The following is a 24,315-nucleotide window of genomic DNA, read 5'->3' as shown; positions in this document are numbered from 1 at the left end:
TGCTATGGCGGCATCTCTGGGTGAGTAGCGGGTCCCGCCTCTCCGTAGACTTCCTTACCCTAACTAGGGGTTCATTTCCCACCCTGCCTCCAGCCATCTTACACTCTCAGATCCCAGCTTCCCGGGTGAATAGCCTGAGGGCGTCCAGGGACCTGGTTTACCAGCGAAGAAGGGAGGTGGGAGGCGGCTGGCATAGAACGCCTTGGGGGGATCCTGTCGGGGTAGAGCCCAGGGGAGGGTTGAGCCAAATGGCTAGCCGGTTAGATAGGACAGAGGGACCCAAACCTCCGTCCAGGGCAGGTGCTGGCCCTGGTGCTGGTGGCCGCTCTGTGGGGTGGCACACAGCCGCTGCTGAAGCGGGCCTCCGCCGGCCTGCAGCAAGTTCGTGAGCGTACCTGGGCACAGCAGTTACTGCAGGAGATGAAGACCCTCTTCCTGAATGTTGAGGTGCGTCCCTAAATGGCCCATCTTTCGAGGGTGACCGCTAACTACTTTATCTCTCTTTGAAATTGAAGAGATCTCGGTCAGAATCTTAGTTTTTGGACTAGTAAATTGTCCTCTCTAAGCCTTATTTTCATCGTTTGTGAATTGGGGAATAATAACAGGAATACTGATGCATTTGTGAGGGTTAAGTGAAAGGAGACGCAAATACCATAACATTGAACCCGGCACATAAATACTCAATTCGAACTCGAAGGTATTCAGTTCAAATCCACCAGATCCTCCGTGGTAGAAAGAGAGATCAGCAGTCAAGTCCCATCCGATTTACAGCCTTTGAAAACCAGCCGGAGGATCAGCTATGGGTCTCTTTGCCACTCATTGGTACCCAGTAACTGTTATATTAAGGAATGACCTCTGATGGCCTAGTAGTAAGGAGTTGTGTTGCCAACCCAAAGGGACAAAGTTTGGATCCACCAGCTGCTTGGCAGAAGAAAGATGGGCAGTTTCCTCCTCTGCAATTTATAGCCTCTGAAAACCCCTGGGAGAGTCAGCTATGAATTATTTCAAACTCAATGGTATATGACAATTGTTATATTATTGTGCTTTCTCTTTACAAAGGAGACTTTGGGGCCCAACTTGGAGAGGGAAGATAAAAGAGATGTGTGCAGAACTGTCTCTGACTCCACGGCTCCCAGGCTCCCAGTCTAAGTTTGTAGTAAGGACAGGACATAGACACACAGTGACCTCTCAGGGCTGAGGGTTATGGAAGGTGCAGAGGAAGGCTGAGTGAGTGTAGAAGAGACTGGAACTCAAGGCTTCCTGGAGACAGTGACATTGGCCTGCACCAGTCAAGGCCTTGCAGGATGGGAAGGATGCAAACTAGCAGAGCTGAGGGAGAGTGCATTCCAGTGCAAAAGCACAGTTCACTTATTAACTGTTTCCTTCTTTGTCCTGAAAAGGCCCTCAGGGCTTACTGTAGCTAGCCGTTCTTCCAAGGAAAGAAGCTCAAAGAAGATAGTGTTTCTCAGTCTTGTAATCATACTTAATGCAACTTTCACTTGATTCCAGTACCTCATGCCCTTTCTCTTCAACCAGTGTGGCTCTCTTCTCTACTACCTCACCTTGGCATCCACAGGTAGGTCTCTGGCTCAGAACTGTTGGGTCCAGTGGTGGAGGCCACTAGGGAGAGTCTTTTTTTGGGAAAGATCTTGAAATATATTGTTCCCATCAGTGAGGAAGTGCTGTCTCTGACTTCCTATTTGCATCTTCTCTGACCAGTAGGAGCACAGTGGGCTGCTTGGTTGATCACTAACCACTAGGGTTGGTGTGAGGCCTGGCAGTCTTGTACAGTGGCAGAGGAAGAAAAAGACTTACATTGCTGTGCAAAGTGCTGGCTTTGACACTCTTGCTTCTACTGTATGTATGCTACCTTTCTTGACCTTCGACAAATTCTTTATTTGAGCCTCAGTTTTTATATAATCTGTGTCATAGTATTGTGAGGGTCAAATGTAATGTGTGAGAAGCATCTAGTAGAGTTTTAGATATACAATAGGAGCTCAATAAATAGAAATTTCTTTTGCTCCAACATTTGTTGTCTGGCTTCTGTTGCATCAAATACTGTGGTAAAATGCATACTTTTAAAAATTTTTTTATTGTGGTAATTTATATGTAAGGGAGCAATCCCAAAGGCACACAGATGAACAGTCTCTTCCAGTACGATTAACTGCCTCTGAAAACCCGCTGGAGGGTTCCAACTGGATGATGGTACACAACAACAATTATAACAAAACATTTGCCATTTCAGAATTTTTTTCATATATGATTTAATGGTATTAATTACATTCATCATGTTTTACAACCATCATCACTAACCATTGCCAGATTTTGCCATTACCTTCAATAGCCCAGTGCCCCCTACAGGGATTTCTCCTGTCTCCCTCCCTTTCACTACGGATAACCGTAATAAACTTTGGTCTTTATACATTTACCTAGTCTAGATATTTCATCCAAGTTGGGTCTTGCATTATTAATCTTTTTGTGGCAGACTTATTTTACTTGGATGGAGCTCTCATGTCATAGTCCGCAGGGAGATGACCTACAACCCCAAAGACAGCACCCCTCCAAACAGTTGGCATCCACCAGTGACTCTGCCGAGGAAAGATGGGCAGTTTCCTCCCATTTACAGCTTTCAAAAACTGCTGGAGGGTTAGCTGAGTCAGTTTCAACTCAATGGCAATGAGTCTGAACTTTGTAGTATTTTACTTAGAATAATGTTTTCAAGGTTTATCCATGTTGTAGTATGTATCAGGATTTATACTGCATTGTATTACACATTTCATTCTCCTGTGAGGAAAACATGGCTGTCTCAGCTTTACATGTCAGGAAATGTATTTCGTCTAATATCACCTGTTGTGTTGTTGTTATGTGCCGTCGAGTCGCTTGTGACTCATAGCGACCCTATGTAAAACAGCCCTAAACTCTGCTCTGTCCTGTGCCACATCACACTGTCTCTGACACTCCCATCCCGATTATCCCAGTCACTGAATCAATCCACCTCATAGAGGGCCTTCCCCTCCTGCACTGTCCTTCCACCCTCCCAAGCATGATGTCCTTCTCCAAGGACCGGTCTCTCCTCACAACATGTCCAAAGTATGTTAGACGGAGCCTCAGAATCCTTGCCTCCAAGGAGCCACCCGGTTTAACCCTTTCCAGGACAAATCTGTATGTTTTCTATTCTCAATACTCTTCTCCAGCACCACAGTTCAAAGGCATCAATTCTCCTTCTATCCTCCTTGGTCATTGTCCAACTCTCTGATGCATAACAAGTGATTGCGAAGACCATGGCCTGTATTAAACGCACTTTAGTCTCCAGGGAGACACCATTGCTCTTCAGTACTCTGGAGGAGTCCCTAACAGCAGACTTTCCCATGGCAATGTGCCTTTTTATTTCCTGGCTACTGGTGCCAAGACTGTTGACTGTGGAGTCAAGCAAACTAAAGCTGTGTACAATATCACCTAATACCACAAAATATCATTGTAGAGGATTTGAAGCCACATAATAAATTTTTATACTCTTGAACTTGGCTCTGAGTTCTCTTGCAGAGGTTTTGCCATCCACAGAGTCTCACCCTGACCCATAGGGGACTTGATGGGAGTCTGGGTCCCAAAGACCCATCAGTGTTCTCCATTCTCTGGAGAACTCTTAAAAGGCTTTGAGAGGAGAGAGCAACAAAATAACCTCCAGATATACCACCCCAGGTTCCACTAGTTACTCCGCTTTCATTTAACATTTTCAGCTTCTCACAAAATTTCATTGAAAGCTTGAAAATCCTTGCCCTGATGTCTTCCCAGATGTTCTTTAGCTCTGAGGAGCTAAATGCAAAGATCTTATCTTCATCAAAATGTTGTGGTTCCAGACTGTGGAGCTGAGGTCTTCATGTTGGAATACTAAGGAAGCACTAAATTTGGTGTCAGGAAACCTGGGTTTGGGGCCTAAGCAGTGCTATCATTTACCTGGAAAGCTGTAGTCAATCCTTTTAAAGGGTTGGTTGGTGATACATCAGAAGCATTTTTTGTCTAGAAAGACATTATTTGCAATGCAGTGATTCATCTTCTCACTTTGACTCTCCAGATCTAACCCTGGCAGTGCCCATCTGTAACTCTCTGGCCATCATCTTCACAATGATTGTTGGAAAGGTACTTGGAGAAGATATTGGTGGAAAACGTAAGTCAGTCAGGCCACTGCACGTGTGGGAAGCAGCGACTTGGATTTTGACACACATTTAGCTCCTTTCCAGAGCCCACATGTTTCAGGAGACTGGACTACTAACTGAAAGGCTGGCAGGGTGGAAAAGGCCCTGGCTGGCTAGCCACCAGCTCTTCTGCTTCCTTGTGGCCACTAGAGTTTGTTTCCCCTGGGAAGTCTGGCTTGGTGATAGAGTTGGGGTAGGAGTTGGAACCAGAGCCCCCTCACACCCTTCCTCTAGCCCTGAACCAGCTCCTTATAGAATAACTTGACTCATCACTCCTTTATTTCTGCTATTACAGAAGCAGTTGCAGGCATGATGCTTACCATGACAGGAATTGCTCTCTGCATCACAAGCTCAGTGAGCAAGACCCAGGGGCAACTGTCTACTCTTTGAATGGCCAGGCCCTGCCTGCAAGCTCTGCTGTCTCCAGGAAGCCCCAGGCCCAAGAGGTGTTGGTGTGAGCAGAGAGACCCAGCACTTGTCTCTGAGCCTCAGCTTCTTCATCTCTTATGGAGATAATCGCTACCTCGTGAAACACAATAAAAGGAGAGGGTGAAAGGATTCTAGACTCGTCAGGTGCTGCTGTTCGGCTTTTAGGATCCAGCACATGAGAGTTCACACTCAGCTAGCAGCAGTTTTCTCCATTATCTCAGGAACCCCCTTTCTCCCCAGCCTTCATTACTGTGATCTGACCTATCTTCAGTGGGGAACCAATATGCTGCAGTATCTCAGTAGCATGGAGAGGGTCACTGTAGCCTTTGAGCCAGAAATGCAAACAGTAGGCCTCATAGCTCAGGTAGGATACCTTGGCTGACAGAAGGGGAGAAGTGTGTGTGTAAGGAAATGAGCTGTCACTTAGCCTTGCCTGTCTTTGTGGGTGGGACTCCTCAACAACTGACAGCCCCTTCCAGTGGCAGATAGTTGTGAGCCTTGGCATGCTGCTCAACTTTAACACCCAGTGCAGTGCCTGACAACAAATCCATACAGCCTTCAATAAATCTAGTAAATAGACAAAGGTGTGTAAGCATTCTTTTATTGTGACTAGCCTGTTCCCAAGTTTGTAGCCTTTTCTGCAAACTCAGTCTGATACTTTCTCTGGTCAGGGAAGCCCAAAAGGAAATGACCTTTGTGGTTAGGGGTGCTCTGTCAGGAGTAACTAGAGTGGGTTTAAGAGCAGAAGAGAGGGGCTGAAGAGGGTATAGCCCACCCCATGAGTCTGGGTTTCTCAGGAACAGGTTGTTAATGGAAACTAAAGACAAAGAGTGGCTGCAGAGTGATGTTCTCCAATTCTGGCTGGAGCTGCTGCCTCTTAAGATGGCAGAGAAGAGGCTATGGTGGAGATAAATGTCCCAGCCCCAGGCTGGTTATCTCCCAGAAACAAGTCTTCTCTCACCATCTCTGCTGCCCTCTGGAGAAGGAAGAGGGTCATACAGATGGCAACTTTAGCATCCTCATCCATCCCTCAACAGGGAAAGCCAGGATAGGTGAAGATCTGCCCCTTCATTTAACAAGGTAAAGTTGGGGCTGCCAGTTCTTAGCTTAGATCTCCTCCTATCCCACCATGCTGCTCCCAGCCCTAGCCCACCTGATCCACAGGTTCCTCTGTCTGGGTATCTTCATCATCATCTACTTTCTGGGCCCCTTCTGTTTCGCTCCTTGGGTGGAGAGCCCCGTATACTCCTTTGACTCCTGACAAAGGATGCAGCATGGCTGATGCCCAGGCTGAGGAGCCATTAGCATCCCCTCCTTGATCTTCTCCACCAGCCCCTTGCTCTCCTGATCCCTGTTCTACATTCATCACTCACTATCCCATAGAATGGAGGGAAGTTGAGAGGCAGGTCTTTCACCCTCCACACCCATCCCATCCCACCCCTAAAGGTTCCTTTTTTAGGGTTAAGCATTGTCTGCTCCTTGTGCTGCTTTAATGCAAAGCCCCTGTGAAGAACAAATGACTGGATATACAAACCAGGGAGTTAAATATCTGAAGTGAGGGCCAGCTCATTTCTGGGACATTCCACCCACAGACTACAGAGACCATCTTGTGTCTCTGTCAGAGTGGCTGAGCCTGTCCGAAGGTAACTGGGAAGGGCCTGGGCCCAGCAGCCCCTTACCTGATGAAGATGAGAGAAGTGGGAGTTTACTTCTTGGCTGAATGGCCTTCTGGGGTCTGGCATAGAAAGCTGATGGCTCAACTTGGCCTGGCTTCTTTGGAGTGGGCTGGGTTGCTTGTGCCCTGTGACCATGGACCTATAGAGGGGACATTGGAATTGGGCCATAGGTGCTGGCTGCTTTTACTTTCTCTGCTCCTTACTCCTGGCTCTGTGTCCCATACCTGAGGGAGTGTGGGAGAGGAGATGCTGTTCATCTCAATGGCCTATATCCTCCTTCTCGCTCCCCCCTCTGTCGGGCTGCCCTATTCCAGGAATGAAACAGTGTCCTTGGCTCTCAGAAAAGCCCACTGCCTTGTTCCTTGAGAGGATTCAGACCTGGCTGACTCAGAACAGGGAGGTGAACAGTTTCCTTATACCCTGCTTTGCTGGCTATGTCATTTTTCTCCCAGAATCTAACCTAGTCAAAAGGAATTAACACCAGCAGCTCAGAGTTCTGAAGACCTTCTTAGACCTGGATGAACTGGCTCTCAGACAGGGTGTATCTAAAGTATGGCAGTCATGGCATGTGTCCTGGGTACCAGCTGAGAAGTTTCCATCCCCAGTTGTGAGATCATTCAGCAAGTTAAAACTAGTATTTCCATATTTGAGACCCTCCACAGGTCAAGACAGACTCTGATATTGCTCTGCTAAATGTAGAAAAAATTGGATAACCCTATTGTAGACATATTTCCACCAGCAAAAGCAAGGAAAGTGCAGTTGTAGTTTTCATGCAGTGCCATGATGTGGACAATGAAAGATAAATGATCTTGATTTGTATTTCTGAGCTGATATAATACTGTTATCTAAAAGATAATGTCAGTGTTTGGACACAGGCACAATTTCAGTGCTTACCACTGGTGCCATTTTCCATAGATCAGCCTGTGCTCTCAGACCCAGCTCTGGCCTGGCTCCTGCCATTCAACAACTGTGACTCTAAAGAAATAATTTTACTTCTTTGAGCTTTAGTTTCCTACTTTGGAAAACGGGGATAATAATCGGCACAAGCTTATTGGAAGAATACAGTGAGATCGTCAAGGTCTAGATCCACCACCAATCACCCTTCCTTCCCACATCCACAGCCCCTGCATCACCTACCCGTTGTTTCTGGGGCTTTGACTTCTGGTCAGGGGGATGCCTGCAATGAAAAGACTGGTAGACAAGAGAGGACGTGGACCCTGAGAGCACATAGACGGGGAAAGTGACTTCCTCTGCTCCTGTCTAGTACTCTGCCACTCATGCATACATACCAGCAGCCCCTGGGCAGGGAGGGGCCAGGCACTAGCAGTTCAAGGTAGGGGAGGGCCTTGAACTCATCCTCTCCGACAGCCACATAGTAATGACCATTCACCAGAGACTCCCCTGCCAACATTGGGAGCCCCTCTAGGGTGCAGAGTCTGCAGAGGAGAGAGGCAAGTAGGAAAAGGGCCAGTGGACAGCATAATATTTGGCAAAAGGGAGCTCTGGTGGCCTAGTGGCAAGAGGCTGTGTGGTAACCCCGAAGTCATGTAGTTCAAATCCACCAGATGCTCTGCTGGTGAAGTAGGAGCAATCTCCTCCTGTGCCAGTCGAACCCGATTTGACAGTACACAACAAGGGAAAAAAAATATATGACAGAGGGAGTAGATGCCTACAGTGCCCTGGTCCCTGAGCACCTGGGCATAAGAGCCAGTCACATCAGCTCTGCTGTGACTCCAAGGGCTGGGCCTCGGGCCTCTCCTGTGGCATAAGAAATCATTTGGGGGAATCATGTGTTTCTTTTGCCATTTCATATTCAGAGACATCCCAAAACAATTGGAAGATTTCCCTTCTCCAGTCCCATACTCACTTGCACACAGCCCCAGTCTGCAACTTGGCCTTCTCTGTCAGGAGCTTCAGCACCGTTTCCCAGTCCTGCCTGGCAGCCTGGGACAGCTTCAGGCTAAATGGGGGACTTAACAGGTCTCCATTCCTGAACACACTGTGACAAAGAGCAGCCTGGTAAAGGGGAGTGCCCAGACCTCCACGCATGTGAGAGGAATAAGGGTAGTGTGGTTCCAGTACCATTGCATTGATCCATCCTCACCCATTAAGCGTGCCAGACTTTCTATATTCCCACCAGTGGCCAAGGGCTCTTGAAGCAAATCCATCCCCAGTTTCTCAGTCTCATTAAAACAATAATCTGTATCCCCCCTCCCCCCGTGCTTCCCAACACTAGCACTTACTGGATATAGCAGGGGACACCTGCAGGCAGCCACCGTCCAAGGGCCCCTTCACACACGTGGTGAGTCATGGGAGGACCCTGAAACCCAAGTCCGTTCCCAAGGTTGGAGAAGGTAGGATCCCTGGTTAGGGGTGGATCAGTCCATGGTGGGTGTGGTGAAATGGGGAGGCATGGGAAGCAGAGGACCATTCACATGTCTCACCAAGGCATCCTCCCCTAGGTCATCTCACTTTCTACCCCCACCTGTGCATCTGGGCTGGCTGCTGCTTTCTCAGAGGACCACAGCCTGGAGATAAAAGGCTGGGAAATGGGCAAAGGATAGTGACATAAACTCCTGAACCCTGTGAAGACTAAGAGTTCATTCCAGAGTGGGCATAGGGAGAATCCCCATGGAAATGGGAGGATCCAGGTGTTCTCAGCCTCCCTAACTTCCCAGACAAAACTGGGGGCAGTCCTAGGAGGGGTGGAACGACAGGGGAGCTGGAGTGACTCACTGGCCATCTGCTGCTCTTCCTGCCTGGATCCTTCCCCCCAGGGGGTAAATAGCTGAAAGAACGGATAGGTTACAGATCAGACCCACAGCTGCCAAAGTCCAGGGCTGGAGGTCAGCTCAGCAGGTCTCACTCCACATTGAACCTCTGCCCTTTCAATCTAGAATCAGATGCTTGACATTTGATCCTGCCTTCTTAGGCTGGGAATCCAGACTGGGATCTCAGATACAAGCTTTATTTTCAAAAGACTAAGAGAAACTATTTCATTAAGCATTTAACTATATCCCAAGAATTCATGAGGTAGGTAGTTTATTTTGTCTGAGACTCAGGATTGAAGTGACTTACTCCAGGTCCCCCCAGGAAGTAATTGTCCAGATTCCGTCTAGTTCTAAACTCCTTGTTCCCTATATATAGTAAGCAAAATTAGCTGAGAACCAACAGTGGGACATCAAAGCCGGGATTGAGTTAGTTCAGATACTCAGATTCTTCTCCCACCTTGGAAAATACAGCTCCACCCTGCTATGGGGTATGATCATTTAACAAGAGAACAGAGGATGCTTAACCAGTTTGGGGGAAATAATGGACTTCAGAGTATCTGGTGGTGGTAGTAGGAAAAGCTTTTTTGTTTTTGTTTTTTTTAATTATTATTTGTGTGTGTGTACCGTCAAATCAGATTTGACTGGTACAGGAGGAGATTGTTCCTCCTTCTCCAGCAAAGCATCTGATGGATTTGAACTGCTCATCTCTGGGATTGCAGTGTACCTTCTTCCCACTACACCACCAGAGCTCGCCAAGGAAAAGCTTTTTGTAAGAAAGCAAACGGCAGGAGTTTATCTCCCTCTCACAGCATGTGATAGCATAAGGAACTGTAGAAGACAGTGATCTGAAACAACGTTCAACATTTACACAGGTTATTTAACCTTGCTGTCTTGGTTTCCCCTCCTAACTAATGGGGATAAAATCATCTTCTTCATAGGTTATTATAGTCCATGAGAAAACAAATACAGTGCCTAGTACACACACACTAAGTCCTGAGCAAATGCTAGCTTTCCCTCCCTAGGCTGTCTGAGCAGCCCAGCCCACTCACTGGAGTTTGCAGAATCTTTCAAAGCCAGCAGCCACATACTGCCCTCCGTTCTGCAGCTCTGCCATGTCAGTGACCCGGTGGCCATGACAGAGTGTGTAGAGTGCACGCACAGCCAGTGGGGCCTGCACAACTGATGTCACCTCACAGAGGAAGCTCTCCAGGGTGGGGAAGCGGCGAGGAGTCACCAGCAACTGGCGGCCTGGAAAGAAGGGATCCCCATTCTTGTATACCACTACCCACCTGGCTCCTTGACTGCCACCTGCCATTGCTCCAGCCTCAGCCAGAGACGCGAAGCTGTTGCCAGGGAACCAAGGCTGGGTTGGGAGTGGTGCCAGTCAGAGGTGGAGTCCTGTCCTCTTGGCCAAGAAAGCAGGGAGAGCTTCCAGAAACATCCATCCACAGGCATCATACAATCTGCTCTTACAATGGAGAAGCAGCTTCAGTTCAGAGGTGGTGAATTCCTGTACCTATGAAGCCAGGTCTAAACTGAAGGCTTACATACTCAGATTCTCACAAAGGTCTCAGAGTACAGCAGGACAAAATGGGTTAATCTAGAGGAAATTATGCTGAGTGGCATAAATCAGGCCCAAAAGGACTATTATGGTTGTTATTTTTGTAATGTGCCATCTAGTCACTTGCATCTCATAGCAACCCTATGTACAACAGCTCTGATCCCTATGCCTATCTTGGGCCAGTTTCATTGTCTACAACATTACCAGTGACTGAGTCAATCCATCTCATCCAGGGTCTTTCTCTTATACTGTCCTTCCATCTTTCCAAGCATGATGTCCCTCTCCAAGGACTTGTTCCTCCTCGCAACATTCCCAAGGTATGTAAGACAGAGCTTCAAAATCCTTGCCTCCAAGGAGCAGCCTGGTTTGACTCTCTCCCGGACAGACCTGTTTCGTCTTATCAATCCATGGTATGTTCAATACTCTTCTCCAGCATCACAACTCAAAGCATCAACTCTTTTATAACCCTTGGTCATCGTCTAGCTCTCTGATGCTTAGCAAGTAATTAAGACAACCATGGCTTGGATCAGGTAAATCTTGGTCTCTAGAATTACACTGTTGCACTTCAATACTCTGGAGAGGTCCCTGATAGCAGATTTTTCCCAATGCAATTCATCTTTTGATTGCCTGTCTACTGGTACCAAGAGTGTTGATTGTGAAACCAAACAAGCTGAAGCTGTTAACAGTCTCAATCTCTTCTCCATCTGTCATGATGCTGCCAATTGGTCCAGTGGTGAAAATCTTTGATGTTGAGCTTCAATCCATATTGAAGGCTACAGTCCTTGACCTTCTGCAGCAAATGCCTCTGGTCCTCCTTAGTTTCTGTAAGCAAGTATGGTTGTGTCATCTACATTATGCAGGTTGTTGATGAGTGTTCTACCAATCTTGATGTTGTATTCCTTCTCAAGTTCAGCCTCCCAATGATATGTATTGAAAAGATGTGAGATAGGATGCATCCCTGGCATCCTTTTCATAGTGTTTCCTTGTTCTGTTCTGAGGACTGCTTCCTGGTCCAAGTGTAGTTTTCACATGAGCACAATCAAGTGTTCTGGGATTCCCATTTTTTTCAAAGTTAGCCACAATTTGTTGTGAACCACACAGTTAAATGCCTTTGCACAGTCAATGGGACAAAGACATTCCTTTGGTACTCTGCTTTCAGCCAAGATCCATATGACAATGGCCATAATGTCCCTAATGCCAAGCCTCTTCTAAACCCAGCCTGCACATTTGGCAGTTCTCTGTTGATGTACTATTAAGGTCTAAGACTACTATTATAAAATGCTGAGGAAGGGTTTAACTCACAGAATCATTCTTGGATAATAACCCAAGGATAAAATCAGAAGAGAGGGTAGGGGAAAAAATAAATTGGATGAAAAGCCACTATAAAACAAGTGGCTTTTATAAAGTGTGATTAAAAAACCAGTATGACTTAGAAACATTCTCTCAAAGGAAGAAAGAAAACCAAACCAGAGTACAAGAAGTCTGATCACGATTTTTGTAGGAAACCCTGGGACTCAGAGAGGGAACCACAGTCAAACAGGAGTAGCAGACCTGACACAATATAGAGAATTGGAGACAGCTCCAGGGATGATCCTTGCCTCCTTCCACCCCTTGTCAGCTTTGGAGGGCCTTCTCCAATGTTCCTAAGGATCTTGGTAGGAAAAGTTGAGGGTCAGCGAAAGAGGGGAAGATCCTCAATGAGATGAACTGACAAAGTGACTGCTACAAGGGCTTGTGCATGGCAGAGATCATGAGGATGGTACAGGATAAGGCAAAGTTTCACTCTGTCATCATAGGGTTGTTCTAAGTCATAGTCAACTTGATAGCACCTGACAACCTCATGGATGATGGGCCATTACTCCTGAATGGCTTCTGGGTCACTCCTCTCAGTTGGTTCTGGGAAGGACGCATCTTACCAGTAGGAAATAAACAATAGGGCCTCAAGTCAGAGGCAAAAGATGAAGACAGCCAGGCTCATGGTCTAAGAAAAATCTTTATTCTCCATCTGGTCCTTAACTTCACTTTCCCCAGATAACTCCTTGCTCTGAACTGAGCCACAGGGAGAGCATGAAAGAATATTGTCCTCTCTTCTTCTACTAGTGTTACTCTTTGCTCGACCTCCTCTCGACTCTCCTAGTCACCCATGACCACAGCAGGGAAGAAGATTTAATACTTGAGAGCCGGGATGAGGTCCTGTCCCACTCATCATGTTTTCACAGCATTCTCCTTCACTGGTCCTCCCTGATCCCCCAGGTTTAGCCTGGTGGTCCTGTTTTCCATGGCCTGCCCCTCCAGTGGTTCTCTCCTGGACAGTCTGACCCTGTGGGTAACAGGTTGTCAGATGACCTTGATCTATACAGTCCAGTCCTCTGGTTTTCCCATTCTTCCTGGTTAGACTCACTAAAGTGTCCTTGTTGGAAGTTCCAACACTGATTGGAAGTTCCACCACTGAGGGTCTGGCCTGTGGGTAATTTTATTCTCCAGACACCCAGGCCACTATGGTCTGGTTCTACCAAGGTTTCATCCCAGATGACATGGTCTTTTGAGCAGTCTGACTCTGGTGGTCCAGCTCTCTGGCAGTTAAGGTCTTGGCAGTGTTGCCTTCTGGAAGACTTGTTCTCAACAGCTGGTTCCTCAGAGCACATAAGCAGCTGTGTCCTGGCTTTCTTAGAACAATGGCCCCTGGGTATGAGGTCACAGGTCCCACTGGAGGGCTATGCTCCATCATCTGGCTTTTTGGTGAGTCTGTCCCCCATGGCCTGATTGTCTGATGGTGTGGGCAGCTGTGATTCAGCCCTCCTATAGCACAGTTTCCTGTTCTTAGCCTCAGCAATGGTTTTATCCATAGTGGCCAGTCTTTCTGAGAATTTGTGAGGTTGTGGACTGACTCTCTGGCAGGACTCATCCACATGATCTAGCTCTCTGGTGGTCTTGTCCTCCAATGGTGTACTTGGCTGTACATGCTCCCTCTCACAGGCCTGTCCCACGTGGTCTGGGCACATAATGGGCTCATCTCTGGTCTGGCCTGCTTCTGGTGAGCTCAATGTTTTTTTAAGAATTAGGTACTGTTGAGAAAGAGAAAAGACACTGTAGTAGTCATGCTTCCTTGGTCATGGCGACAGACCTTCCTTCCCCCCTCCTTTTGTCCCCAAATGTGTAGAAAGGGCTCTCAATCAGTTTCTACCTCCTTACGACTATTGATGGCCTGTTGTAGCCACAGCAGCTCCATGGCCAAGTGGCTGCGCAGGTGCTGGATCTCCTGGAGTTCAAGCTGGCTGGTGGTTTCTGGATTGGTGGTTTCTGTGAAAGAAGGAAGAGCGAGCCTTAAGAGGCAGCGTGGGGTGAGGTGGAAGAGGTATACTGAGCAGTCCTAGCCCTGGCAAGTTGACATTCTCCCCCATTCACCCATGTGTTGCCCCAGTCAAAAAGAGGTAAAGAAGGGATGTGATTTTTCCAGGCTTTCACTTTTCAGAAAGGAAACAAGGCCCAAAGTGGGTCACGACTGGCCCTGATCTAGGCATAGGTACCTGGACTCTCCATCCTTGATGAATCTCTGGTTTCTCCCTGGCTAAGTTTCCCAGTTTTCCTGCTCTGCTCAGCCTTGGGGCCAGAGCCATCTTCTTGGTAGGGAAGCCTTCCAAGGTTTGCTGGGTTCTCTCCTGACTTCATCATTTTCTTTGGCTGTCGACCTGCCAAGTGGCTCCCTAGTTCCTTCTTTGGATTTGACACTCTCTCTCCCGTTTTCCAAGTCTGATGGGATTTTACATTCTAAGAAATTGAAAAATCAGTCAGATGTATGAAAGCCCTAGAGTCAACCCCCTCCCAGTATCTGCGCATCAGCAGACAAGGTGGTCAGAATTAAGAACTTGGTGTGAGGCGGTGCATTTATTGCCTCTCCCAGAAGGTTAATGCAGGAAGTGTGGGTTCCACCCAGAAGAAAGTAGGACGAGTGTGCTCAATTACATCCTTGAATGCCCTACCCAGTTCTCTTCTCCTCCTCCTCCCTTCTCTCCTTGGGGTGTGTACTACCTTTGGGAGAAACTGGGGCCTGGCAATGCAGCCCTGTGACCACTTCACCACGCTCAGGTCACCTTCAATCTCCCGTACTGTACTCTCATACTCAGCTCGCAAATTCTGGAACTGTCGTCGGACCAAGAAGCCCCGGACACAGGCCTAGTGTAGAGAATGAAGGGGAGAAGAAACACTTACGCAAGAGCGACCAGGCATGCTGAGGCTTTCTCCAGGACAGGTCATCCTGGACGCTGCTGGATAAGTCACAGCCACCGGAACAGGCAGGATAAGGGACACTGCGGAGGGGCTCGGAGGAGGATCCTCACTGCGCTTTAAGGCCTTTCCCACGATTGCCCTGACCCCCGAAGCAGCTGTAGTGGAAACGGGGGAGGAGCGGGGAAATCCTAGGGTTCCAGTGCCCTTCGGGGTGGTGAGTTGTGAACCGGCATCTCCAGAGGTTAGCACGTACTCAACGTCCCCCTTCTCAGAGGACAGAAGGTGATACCCCATCTCGTCCTAGATCTGAGGGGAAACCAGGTGCACCCTCCACCCTCCTATCCTCTCCCCGCACCTGCAGAACCGACACCTTCAGAAGCAACTCCTTCCGTTCCATCGCAGACTCAACGGTCCACCCGCCGACCTGCCGCCTGTGCGTGCGTCACCAGCGCACGCCACGCCTCAGCCTCGCGCATGCGTCACTGGCTCTTCAGCCCGCTAGGGCCCCGCCCCTGCTGTCTCCAGGGCAACTGTTCGCCTGGGGCTAGAAGGGCCTCATAGCCACTTTTCTCTTTGTTTTTGTCACTTTCTCTCCCGAATTCCACCCCTGGAGCCTGACTGAGGTGTCCAGCCCCCTGCCCCGTCCCAAGAGGGACTTCCCAAAAGAATATTGCAGAGCAGTGTCTCCGCGGAGCCTGGGACCCTTGACATTGCCAGTGAGCAAAGGAACAAGAAGAGAAGAGAGCACACAGAGCTGCTTGCTTTCTTTCGAGTTTAATTCCACCTAGTACCCCCCTCCTCATAGCACCTGGGGGGCCGTTGAATATCCTCCAGAGTCTGAAAAAGTCACAGTTTGAAGAAGATAAAAAGAGGCAGTCTGGGCCTTGGTCAGACACCTATACAGCTGACTGCTCCTCGGGCTCAGCATTCTCAGCCAGGTGCAACTTCTGTCTGTGACAGCTAAGGACTGTAACACCTTGGTCTCAGTTATCTCTCTTAACTCCCATCTTCCCCTCCTCCACAGGCTTAGTTTGGCCAACAGAGTAAATGGGCTGGCCCAGAGTCTGGAGCTCCTGTGTGCGCACAAGCTATTTCCAACTGAGAAGTCTAAAATTATTGAAAAAGAATTGTTCAGTGCTGAGGACTTTAGGCAAGTTTTGCTATGGATTGATGTCAGCTAAAGAACTTGTTTGCTAGGGAGCTCTGATGGCTGCTTACTGTGTGATGTCTGAACCAGCTCTTAGGTGACCCTCCAGGGGAAATGACTGGTAGGTGACTCTCCAGAAGATTTTCAGGGAAGTAAACTATATGGAAAGAGATTGCCATCTTTCTCCCACAGTGTAGCTGGTGGATTTGAACGATGTGCCTTTGAGATTGCAGCTCCTCCCTACGGGCACTAAGCTCTGGAGTTTAGTGGCGAGGAATTGTTTTGCCAACCAGAAGACATATGGTTTGAATCCATCAGCTGCTCTGCAGGTGAAAGATCGTCAGTCTCTTTCCATGTGATTTACTACTGTTGAAAACTTGCTTGAGGGCCAGCTATGGGTCATTTCTGATAGCAACCCTATGAACAACAGATCTGAACTTTGTTCTCCCTGTGCCATCCTCACATTATACTCAGGCCCATTGTTAACATATTCTCCCAATCTATCGTGTTGAGGGTCTATCTGACTCTCTGAATTTTGACTCATTAGGAATTACAAAGGGATTGTAATGTTGAATATATATGAGTACCTCTGAGAGGGTGGAGAGTAGGAGGAATGTGACCCTACCTTTGGGACACATACACACTGCCAGTGCTCTTGAAAGGATACATAGAATTGCTAAGATCTTCCAGCTGTCAACAGAAAGAAAAAGAGGTTTCTGTCAGGAGGGGCATTAGGTAAAAATCTAGGTGCTCTGGAGGAATCGTAATCTGGTGGGTATTGAAGATTTAATTGAAACCATGACCCCCACCTTTTCATCCTGGGGCCAGAACTATCTTGGAAACATGTGCCTCCCCTATGTCCTGTTCCCCTAAGAATTTAAGCAACCAACCAGGACCCACATTGCTTAACAGCTGGTCTAGATTTCGGTCAGCCATTGTCTTCTTCTGCTCCTCAGGTAGCCCCTCAGTGACACCATCCTCTTCCTCCTCCTCTTCCTCCTCTCCACACACGTCCAGGCTGAAGTGGAGCCGAGCCAGCTTTTCCTGCATCTCCCGGACATGCTCCAGCTGCTCGAAGGAGCATTCCTTCCCTGAAAAACTTTTGTCTGAGTCCTGGAAGCAAGCTCGGGGTTTGGCCTTAGCCTTTCCAGTCCCTCCCACATATCCTCCAGGTGCAGACCCCAGGACTCACCAAAAGCTTGCAACCGGCCTGAGTGGAAATCATTGAGCAGGTTTAGCAGTCCACCCTCCATCTCATAGACATCAGTCACCTCAGTCAGGAAAGAGTGCTGCAGCGGTGTGCCTGCAGAGCCGCCCCCACCTCCAGCCAGCACTGGTCTGCATTTCTCCTTGCCTGCCCTGAAATAACGGGTATGATCTATTATAGTCACAGGCTGAAACAGCCAACCAGGTATCCCAAGATCTTCTGTGCCTTGTATTAATGCATCTGCCATCCACCCACCAACATCAGTGGATGTGGGGTCTTCTGACCCTGCACTAAGTGCCAGATTTGATAGTAGGAAGGAGAAGTGAAGGTAAGAAATCTCTGCTAATGACCCTAACAGCCAGAGTCATATCTGGAAGGAGGCTATTACTGAATTCCCTTCTCTCACTCCTCCTGTGACCCCGAGGGACTTGTCTTCCCTGGCCTTTGTGAATTTGTTCCAGAAGGACAATTACAACCTTATTACCACCAGGACCAGTCTGTTGATGGTATCTGCCTTCAAGTAGACTCTATGTGTGTCATGGCTGAACTGCTCTGTAAGGTTTTCAAGGCCATGACTTTTCAGAAGTAGATCGATCACAAGGCCTGTTGTCTAAGGTGCCTTCTATATGTTTGAACCTCCAATGTTGAACAGTTGAATGTTTAACCATTTGTCCCACCCAGGGACTCTTACAAATAGATAATTACCTCTAAAGTGGCATTTTAGGGGACTTAATTTGAGTTCTGTGTTGTGATCGAATAATCATTGCCTCTACTTTCACCTTCTCTTAGGTAAATCTGTAAATTGACAAGACTCATTTCCCCAAGAGTCATTTACTGTCTTCTCTCCTCCTTGTTCTCAACAACGGCATATTTGACACCAAACGTGTGCTGCAACCAACCCAGGAAGTTTAGAGGTACCATGTACTCAGAAAAGCTTAGTATACATGTGGGACACTTGTACAGTGAGGCACACCCTGGTGGGAACTGCCTAATTATAGCCTGTTTTGTTGCTTCAGATCCAGAGGAGAACTGCCAAGTCGGGTTTCCTAGGCAGATTGCAAACTGTCACATCACATCTTTTCTTCCACAGAGTTGCTGAGAGGTGAGTTCACAGATCAACCTTTCAGTTAGCAGCTGAGCACTTAACAATGCACCATGAGGGCTCCCAGCTCCTGTTTTACTCTCCAAAACTATCTTCCTGTTCCTCTTCTATTGAAGCCGTTTTGAGTCCTCTGCTGCACTCAGAATAACCTCAAAGGCTGTTTCTGTGTGACACTGGCCACTCTAGATGCATCTCCTACAATTTCCATCTCAGCCCCAAGCTTCAGCTACAACCCCACTAGCCATCCCCAAACACACCCCTCAGACAGGCGGTGTACAAAGCCATAGGGAAGAACAGTGATTTTATAAAGGGGGGGAATGAAGGAAAAACATATTATCTTTAGTGGAAAACAAACATAAACACTTTTTAGGACAGAATAGAAATTCTCAATCATAAAAAAAATTTCAGACATCAAATTACATACCCTGGCCTCCCTTCTGCATCTCCTGAGGCCCCCACCCCAGAGTCACCACAACACCCAGGTATTCAGAACTTCCTAGGTTGTATCTGTCTTATATGCTTGAGACAAGAGGCCTTGCAATCTGGACTATCATTCCCTCATTAGGTATCCAAGAGCCAGGAGGAGCACAGTGAGGGCTGGCTGTGAGTGTCATTAGCAGAGACTTCTTACCTTCACATCTCCTTCCCTCCACCAAATCTGGAGCTCAGTGCAGGGCTAGAAGAGGAAACATCCACTGCCACTGGTGTATGGATGGGCGGATGCATTAATACATTAATGCCTTCTCTGAGGGTATCACCACGCTATATGTGACTCTGATGACCCACATGGGCCTCTCTTCATGTCCTTGAGGGCTGGGATAGGCCTGAATATCTCTGAAGTTCCCTGAGACATGCTACTAGCTGAGGCCAGCCCAAGGACAGCATCAGTTACTGCTTAATAATTAAAGCTTGGAGTGCCCGCCTGCCTAGGAGGAGGCCTTGCCTGCTTCCCTGTGTACTCACCTCTTGAATTTGGCCCGCTGCTTTGGAGATGGCAGGTGAGGGAGTCCTAGGGCTAAGGAGCCACTGTGACTGGTGGGCACAGGGACCCTGCGTAAAGTGCCAGGGGCCTGGGCTGGTTGAGTCAGGCAGGGCTTGGGACTTCTCTTCTTCTTCTTGTCATCCATTGGGTGCTGGCTGGGCCTCAGGCCCTAAGAAATGGGAAAGCCCCATTGAGATAGTTAGGGATCCACCTGACCCTTCACTTAACCCCTGAGATCCTCAAAGGAAGGGTCCTGGGGCCTTCTAACCCTCACAGATGTCAGGGCCATCTCTCCTCCTTAGTGTCCCAGAGGCAGCTCTGATGCCAGCACCTGCTCCTGGGCTTCTGGGCGTAGATTTGAAGGTTCTTCCCTGACTCACTCTCCCCTCCTCCTGCCCACTAGACTCAGCCAGAAAACTAGGTCCTTCCTGAAAGACCTGGGCCAGACACCATTGTCCTACTGTAGCTGTTGGGGTTTCCTGTCCCTGTGGCCTCTGGGGTGGGGCTGACAGAGGAAACAGAGGGAAGACAGGGTGGACTGGAGCTGGCAAGAGCTCAGCTGAGTATTAGGGGTGTGTTAACCATGCCTGCTACTTCTTTCGCTGAGCTGACATTGAGAAATCTTTCATATGGGAAGTGACAAAGGCCTGGGAACACTTAAGAGGCCCCAGTGTGAAGCAGAAGCCACCAGGAGTGAGAAATAGCTGAGGAAGTCTGGGCCCCCAGGACAGTGTTCTCCCTCCGGACACTGGCATCCATCCTCCACCACCCCGGACAATGCACACGGCGGGGGCGGTGGGAGGGGCGACTCCAAGAAGTTGCCTGGGACATGCTTCTCTTCTGTCCTGGTCAGCAAGTCCCTCACTCCACTCACAAACTGTCAGCATCAGCTGCTGCCACAGTGCGGTGGGGGGTCAGCAGCTGGGTGCCTTAGCTGTCAACAATGGCTGAGCCTGTAGCTGAGCTGGCACGGCTGCTGGCCTCAGGTCCAGCCTCGCCCCTCAGGCTTGAGTCTTCAGGGGTCTGTCTTTCTGTCTGATTCCCAGAGCTGACTGCCCCAGGCTGAGCCACCTGGGCAGACGCTGCACTCCGAGATGGTGCAGTAATGGTGAAACAGTCTAAACTGGTACCTGGCTGACCAGCTGGCACTGGATGGGTCTAGGGGTGTGGTGGGTGGCTACATGAGCAACAGCATCCTCCCCTCCCCACAGCAGCTTGACCCAGTTAAGGACGCAATGTAGCGCTGGCGCCTCCGCCCCCTGGAGCAGCTGGGGGCGACCAGGGATCTGTTTCCTACACTCTGAAGTCGTGCCGGATGGATTGCTCAGTTCAGGAGATCGGAAAGCGAGTGTCAGACCCACATTACGGCTGCCCCCCACAGCTCCCAGGGGCCACTGACCTGGACACTTGGAGGCTTAGGGTATCGGCAATGCTCTGGTGTAGGTTCCTCCTGTCCTCAGTTCTCTCCTCCCGGGATAAGAGACCGGGTGATGCCGAATCTAAGCAGCCAGGAGGTAATTTGCATTTAAAGGGAAAGTGAGCTGCTTTAGAGCTCTGGCTGGAGTAAAGGGGGTGGGGAGGGAGGAGCATCCCCATATTTAACTGTTCTTGTCTCCTGATTTTACCTCTCTGCCTGAACTAAGGTGACCCTATTTGTTGTGTAATGACAACTGAAACTGAGTTTCACTTTTCACATCCATTTCTGAAAGAAGCTAGTTCCTTACAAAATGGTGGTGGCTTCGTTAGCGCCAGAGAGAAAGAGCTCCAGAGAGAGCTCGCCAGAGAGAAAACGAAAGTGTGTGTGAGAGAGAGAGAGCCCTTACTAAGCATTTCATGTACATTTAATCCTCATAACCACCTTGAAGGAAGATACCATCATCACCCATGTTTTTTCTAAAGCTTTCCTAACCCTCAGCTGCTTCCCAGAAAGCCACAGGGGTCCAGAAATTTGTCCAAGTGGGAGGTGCAGGAAACCTCCACCACCTTAAATAAGTTTTGAGCCCCTCCAGGGGCCATGTGAAGGTCTGGGCCTGTGTTGTCTGGCCCTTACCCAGGAGTAACAGATTTGCTTGTAATTTGCTGCTCTGGCTCTGGCTCTGGCTCTGAGGGAGAGTGGTACTGCTCTCAAAACACTGAATGATTGTTGGGCGGCCACAAGAAGACCTGGTGGTGCAGTGCTTACTGTGTCTCAGGCTGCTGGCCCTGAGGAGGGTCACTGCAGAGTTTGAGATAGCAAGGAGGGGGCTGTAGTCTCATCATTTTTACCTTCTCCCCACCCCACAGAAGAGAGGAACAGGGAGCCCCAGGCTGGAGAAAAGACCCAGTGGTTCCCAGGGTTCAAGACGGAAACCTTTCCCAAGAGGGAAATCAGGATGTTTCTATGCTGCTGGAGGCCAGATCGTAGATGGGGCAATTATTTAAAGACCTGGCGGATGCTGCTGGCTCAGGTCCCTAGAGCAGCATCTGATGCCATCCAAGCAACACTCATCCTTAGCATGCCTGCCCAGCTGTTTCAAGTAACTGCCACCTTCCCCCTCCTGCTGAGGGCAGTGGCTTTTCCTTGATCGGGCCAAGGTAGAGACAGATGGGCACTGCTTCTTCCTGGGGCACCTGCTCAGGATTCCATCACAGGCATTCTAGCACCCACCGGCAGGATCCAGCAGGGAAGATACTGATGACTTTCTCAAATAATCAAGGAGACTGTGCTTTGGAGAGGACAGCAGGGAACCATCTCCCCTCCTTACTAGACGGTAGTGCCACTGTCCCCTCAGCAAGGTTGGAAGAAGGACCAGGAGCATCTCTGAGGTTCCCATTAGTTGCTTCCATGGGGGGCTGACAGCCTGACGCCACATCTCCCACCCCTGCCAGAAGATTCCTTACTTAGAATCACAGAACCTCGGCCCTTATTAGGCTAGAAGGGGTGGAGGGAGGCTCTTCTCAGATGGACTGCTACAGCCAGTGTGCTGGCATGGCTACCCATGGGAACCTGCAGGGAAGAGCACCACTGTGACTGACGCCATGTGGGGTGTAATGTAGCATTCTTTGTGCCAGATCAACTCAGGTCCAGAACAGGGTGCTGCATGAGGCCAGCAATAGGGTGTCTCCATTCAGGAGGTTCAGAGGTGGGGACAGACCTGTGCAAGGAACCGGCTAATTCTAAAGAAGTGCACCGTGAGGTCTACAGTCTTTAATGGAATGTCCAAGAAGGATAAGTTTTGAAGATGCTGCTCAAAAGAAAAAGCGATACTGGAAAGGCCAGAAGCAGCCTCTGGGAGTAACAATGTTAAAAAAGGTGGTGGCTGTACAATATAAGTCAGACACATTCTGTGTGAAAAATATGGCAGAATTACAGAAGCCATGGGCAAGTAAAAGAATGAGATTCAGTGATATGGCTACACAATATAGTGAAGATAAAGAAATCCCTGTGATCCACTGAGGTATACAAGTGGTATGCTGACTTTTCAGGAGCTCTGCTCAGGCTGATCTGCTATATCCTGATCTGTGGTGACTGCTGGGTGGTGGGAGGGCTGAGGCAGGCTGCCAGGGCAGCCACAGCAACTGTGCCCACATCCTGAGGTCAGTGGGGTTGTTTCAAAGCAGAGGACAAAAGCACAGAAGGACCTGGTAGCACCAAATGACCACACAAGAAACTATTAAGGCAACAGACTCTTTATTTAATGTGGTTTAAAATACATCAAATCAAACCCCTGCCTGTTGTGAATACCAAAAGGAGAAAAATGCTGTCTGCACAGCTTCAAACAGATCTGGGAGGCTGAGTGAAGAGAAGAGAGTTACAAGGACACAGGCAGCTCCTGGGTAGAGTTTGAGGAGCAGGCAGGTGCATGGCTGTCCCTGGGTGACCATCTCTGTGCTGTGCACAGCAAGGAGGGTCAGAGCAGTCTCTGGACAATCAGTTCAGGCCTGCCCCTCCTCACCACCACAGGGTAGCCCACCATGAAAGGGAAATAACCACCTTTACAGAATTAACATTCTCATAAGCAAAGTGCCTGAGCTCAGCCCATCGTCCAAAACCTCATGGAGAAAAAAAAGTGCTGCTGACACCTCTCAGAATGTGGTGTACATGAATCCATGAAGCTTTCAGCTGGACAAGGTCCTGAGCACAGGTCACGGTCACCAGAGCCAGGAACTCTGACCTCTGAGCCTCACTTGCTGTGGTCCCTGGAGAAAAACTAGCAAAGAACCCTATACAGAACAGCTCTTGGTCCTAAAACTGAGGTCACATGCACGGACTCACCCCAGTAAGGAAGACACCAGCCTTCTTTCACGAAGAGGTCAGCCCCTTGCATCTGGCCCAGGCCCGTGTGTGCAGTACCCAGGCTCCTGGGCTAACTTTGGAAAGTGGAGAAAGCAGAGCAGCTGTAGTGTTTGGTGAGATTTGGTCAATGGAGAGGAACAGAAAGGGAGACCCCTACTTATGGCCTGGGTGCCGAGAAATAGCTGCAACCGAGAATGGGGTCTGTGTGCCTGGGACCCACATTTGTGAATCAGAAGGCTGACTGGGGCCACCTGCCCAGTGTGCTGACCCAGTAGGCTGCTGTACAGTCTGTCCACACCACACTGGGCTCTAGCAGACCCAGCCTCTCCCCTGGGCTTTAAAGAGGTAGCTGAAGCAAGGCAGGTGATGAGTTACACAGGCCACCTTGTGCCTTCTGCTCTCTTCAAGGAACAGGTGGGTACCTCTGCCTGTCCCTACACACTCCCCCCCCCATTTCCACAGGTCCCATGTGGGATTGGTGGCTCTTACATCTCAGTCTGGGCAGAGGGTTAGGGGAGGAGGGCTTCCTGTGGGAAGGCTTGGAGACAATTCTAAACAATGGAATTTTAAAGAAAGGAAGATCTTGGGAAACACATCCACTGAGTAATCTCAGCCAGGGATGGCAAACAGGTCTCAACAGTCATACCAACATATAGGGGATTTGATACAAACACAGATCTACTCTAGTGACACGTGCCATGGATATAGGAGGCAGATGGTGTCCTTTCAGTCACCATTTCTGAT

At 48.9% G+C, this 24,315-nt stretch overlaps 4 protein-coding genes across 4 annotated transcripts; 1 reads left to right on the top strand and 3 right to left on the bottom strand.

Moving 5' to 3' along the window:
- Window positions 1-4: 4 nt before the first annotated feature.
- Window positions 5-4,583, top strand: TMEM234 (transmembrane protein 234). The gene is made up of 5 exons (XM_006894959.1): window positions 5-20; window positions 296-447; window positions 1,510-1,576; window positions 4,073-4,165; window positions 4,489-4,583. The coding sequence occupies exons 1-5, from the start codon at window positions 5-7 to the stop codon at window positions 4,581-4,583; spliced, it is 423 nt and encodes a 140-aa protein (XP_006895021.1).
- Window positions 4,584-5,499: 916 nt separating this feature from the next.
- Window positions 5,500-10,384, bottom strand: DCDC2B (doublecortin domain containing 2B). Its single transcript, XM_006894958.1, has 9 exons — window positions 10,119-10,384; window positions 9,035-9,086; window positions 8,542-8,618; window positions 8,166-8,297; window positions 7,588-7,734; window positions 7,436-7,475; window positions 6,302-6,437; window positions 5,776-5,879; window positions 5,500-5,598 (listed from the first exon to the last, which is right to left on the bottom strand). Exons 1-9 carry the CDS (start codon window positions 10,382-10,384, stop codon window positions 5,500-5,502), a joined length of 1,053 nt encoding a protein of 350 aa, XP_006895020.1.
- Window positions 10,385-12,611: 2,227 nt separating this feature from the next.
- On the bottom strand, window positions 12,612-15,254 carry IQCC (IQ motif containing C). The gene is made up of 7 exons (XM_006894997.1): window positions 15,213-15,254; window positions 14,660-14,803; window positions 14,158-14,398; window positions 13,815-13,930; window positions 13,519-13,695; window positions 13,032-13,296; window positions 12,612-12,679 (listed from the first exon to the last, which is right to left on the bottom strand). The coding sequence occupies exons 1-7, from the start codon at window positions 15,252-15,254 to the stop codon at window positions 12,612-12,614; spliced, it is 1,053 nt and encodes a 350-aa protein (XP_006895059.1).
- Window positions 15,255-15,753: 499 nt separating this feature from the next.
- Window positions 15,754-19,458, bottom strand: CCDC28B (coiled-coil domain containing 28B). The gene is made up of 5 exons (XM_006894996.1): window positions 19,277-19,458; window positions 17,197-17,363; window positions 16,905-17,095; window positions 16,672-16,694; window positions 15,754-15,808 (listed from the first exon to the last, which is right to left on the bottom strand). Exons 1-5 carry the CDS (start codon window positions 19,438-19,440, stop codon window positions 15,754-15,756), a joined length of 600 nt encoding a protein of 199 aa, XP_006895058.1. The 5' UTR covers window positions 19,441-19,458.
- Window positions 19,459-24,315: the final 4,857 nt, after the last annotated feature.

The sequence above is a fragment of the Elephantulus edwardii genome, unplaced genomic scaffold (assembly GCF_000299155.1).
Source record: "Elephantulus edwardii isolate Elephantulus edwardi_28Jun2011 unplaced genomic scaffold, EleEdw1.0 scaffold00152, whole genome shotgun sequence".
Lineage (NCBI taxonomy): Eukaryota > Metazoa > Chordata > Mammalia > Macroscelidea > Macroscelididae > Elephantulus > Elephantulus edwardii.
The sequence above is the reverse complement of the archived record's forward strand: the minus strand, read 5'-3'. Positions and strand labels throughout refer to the sequence as shown.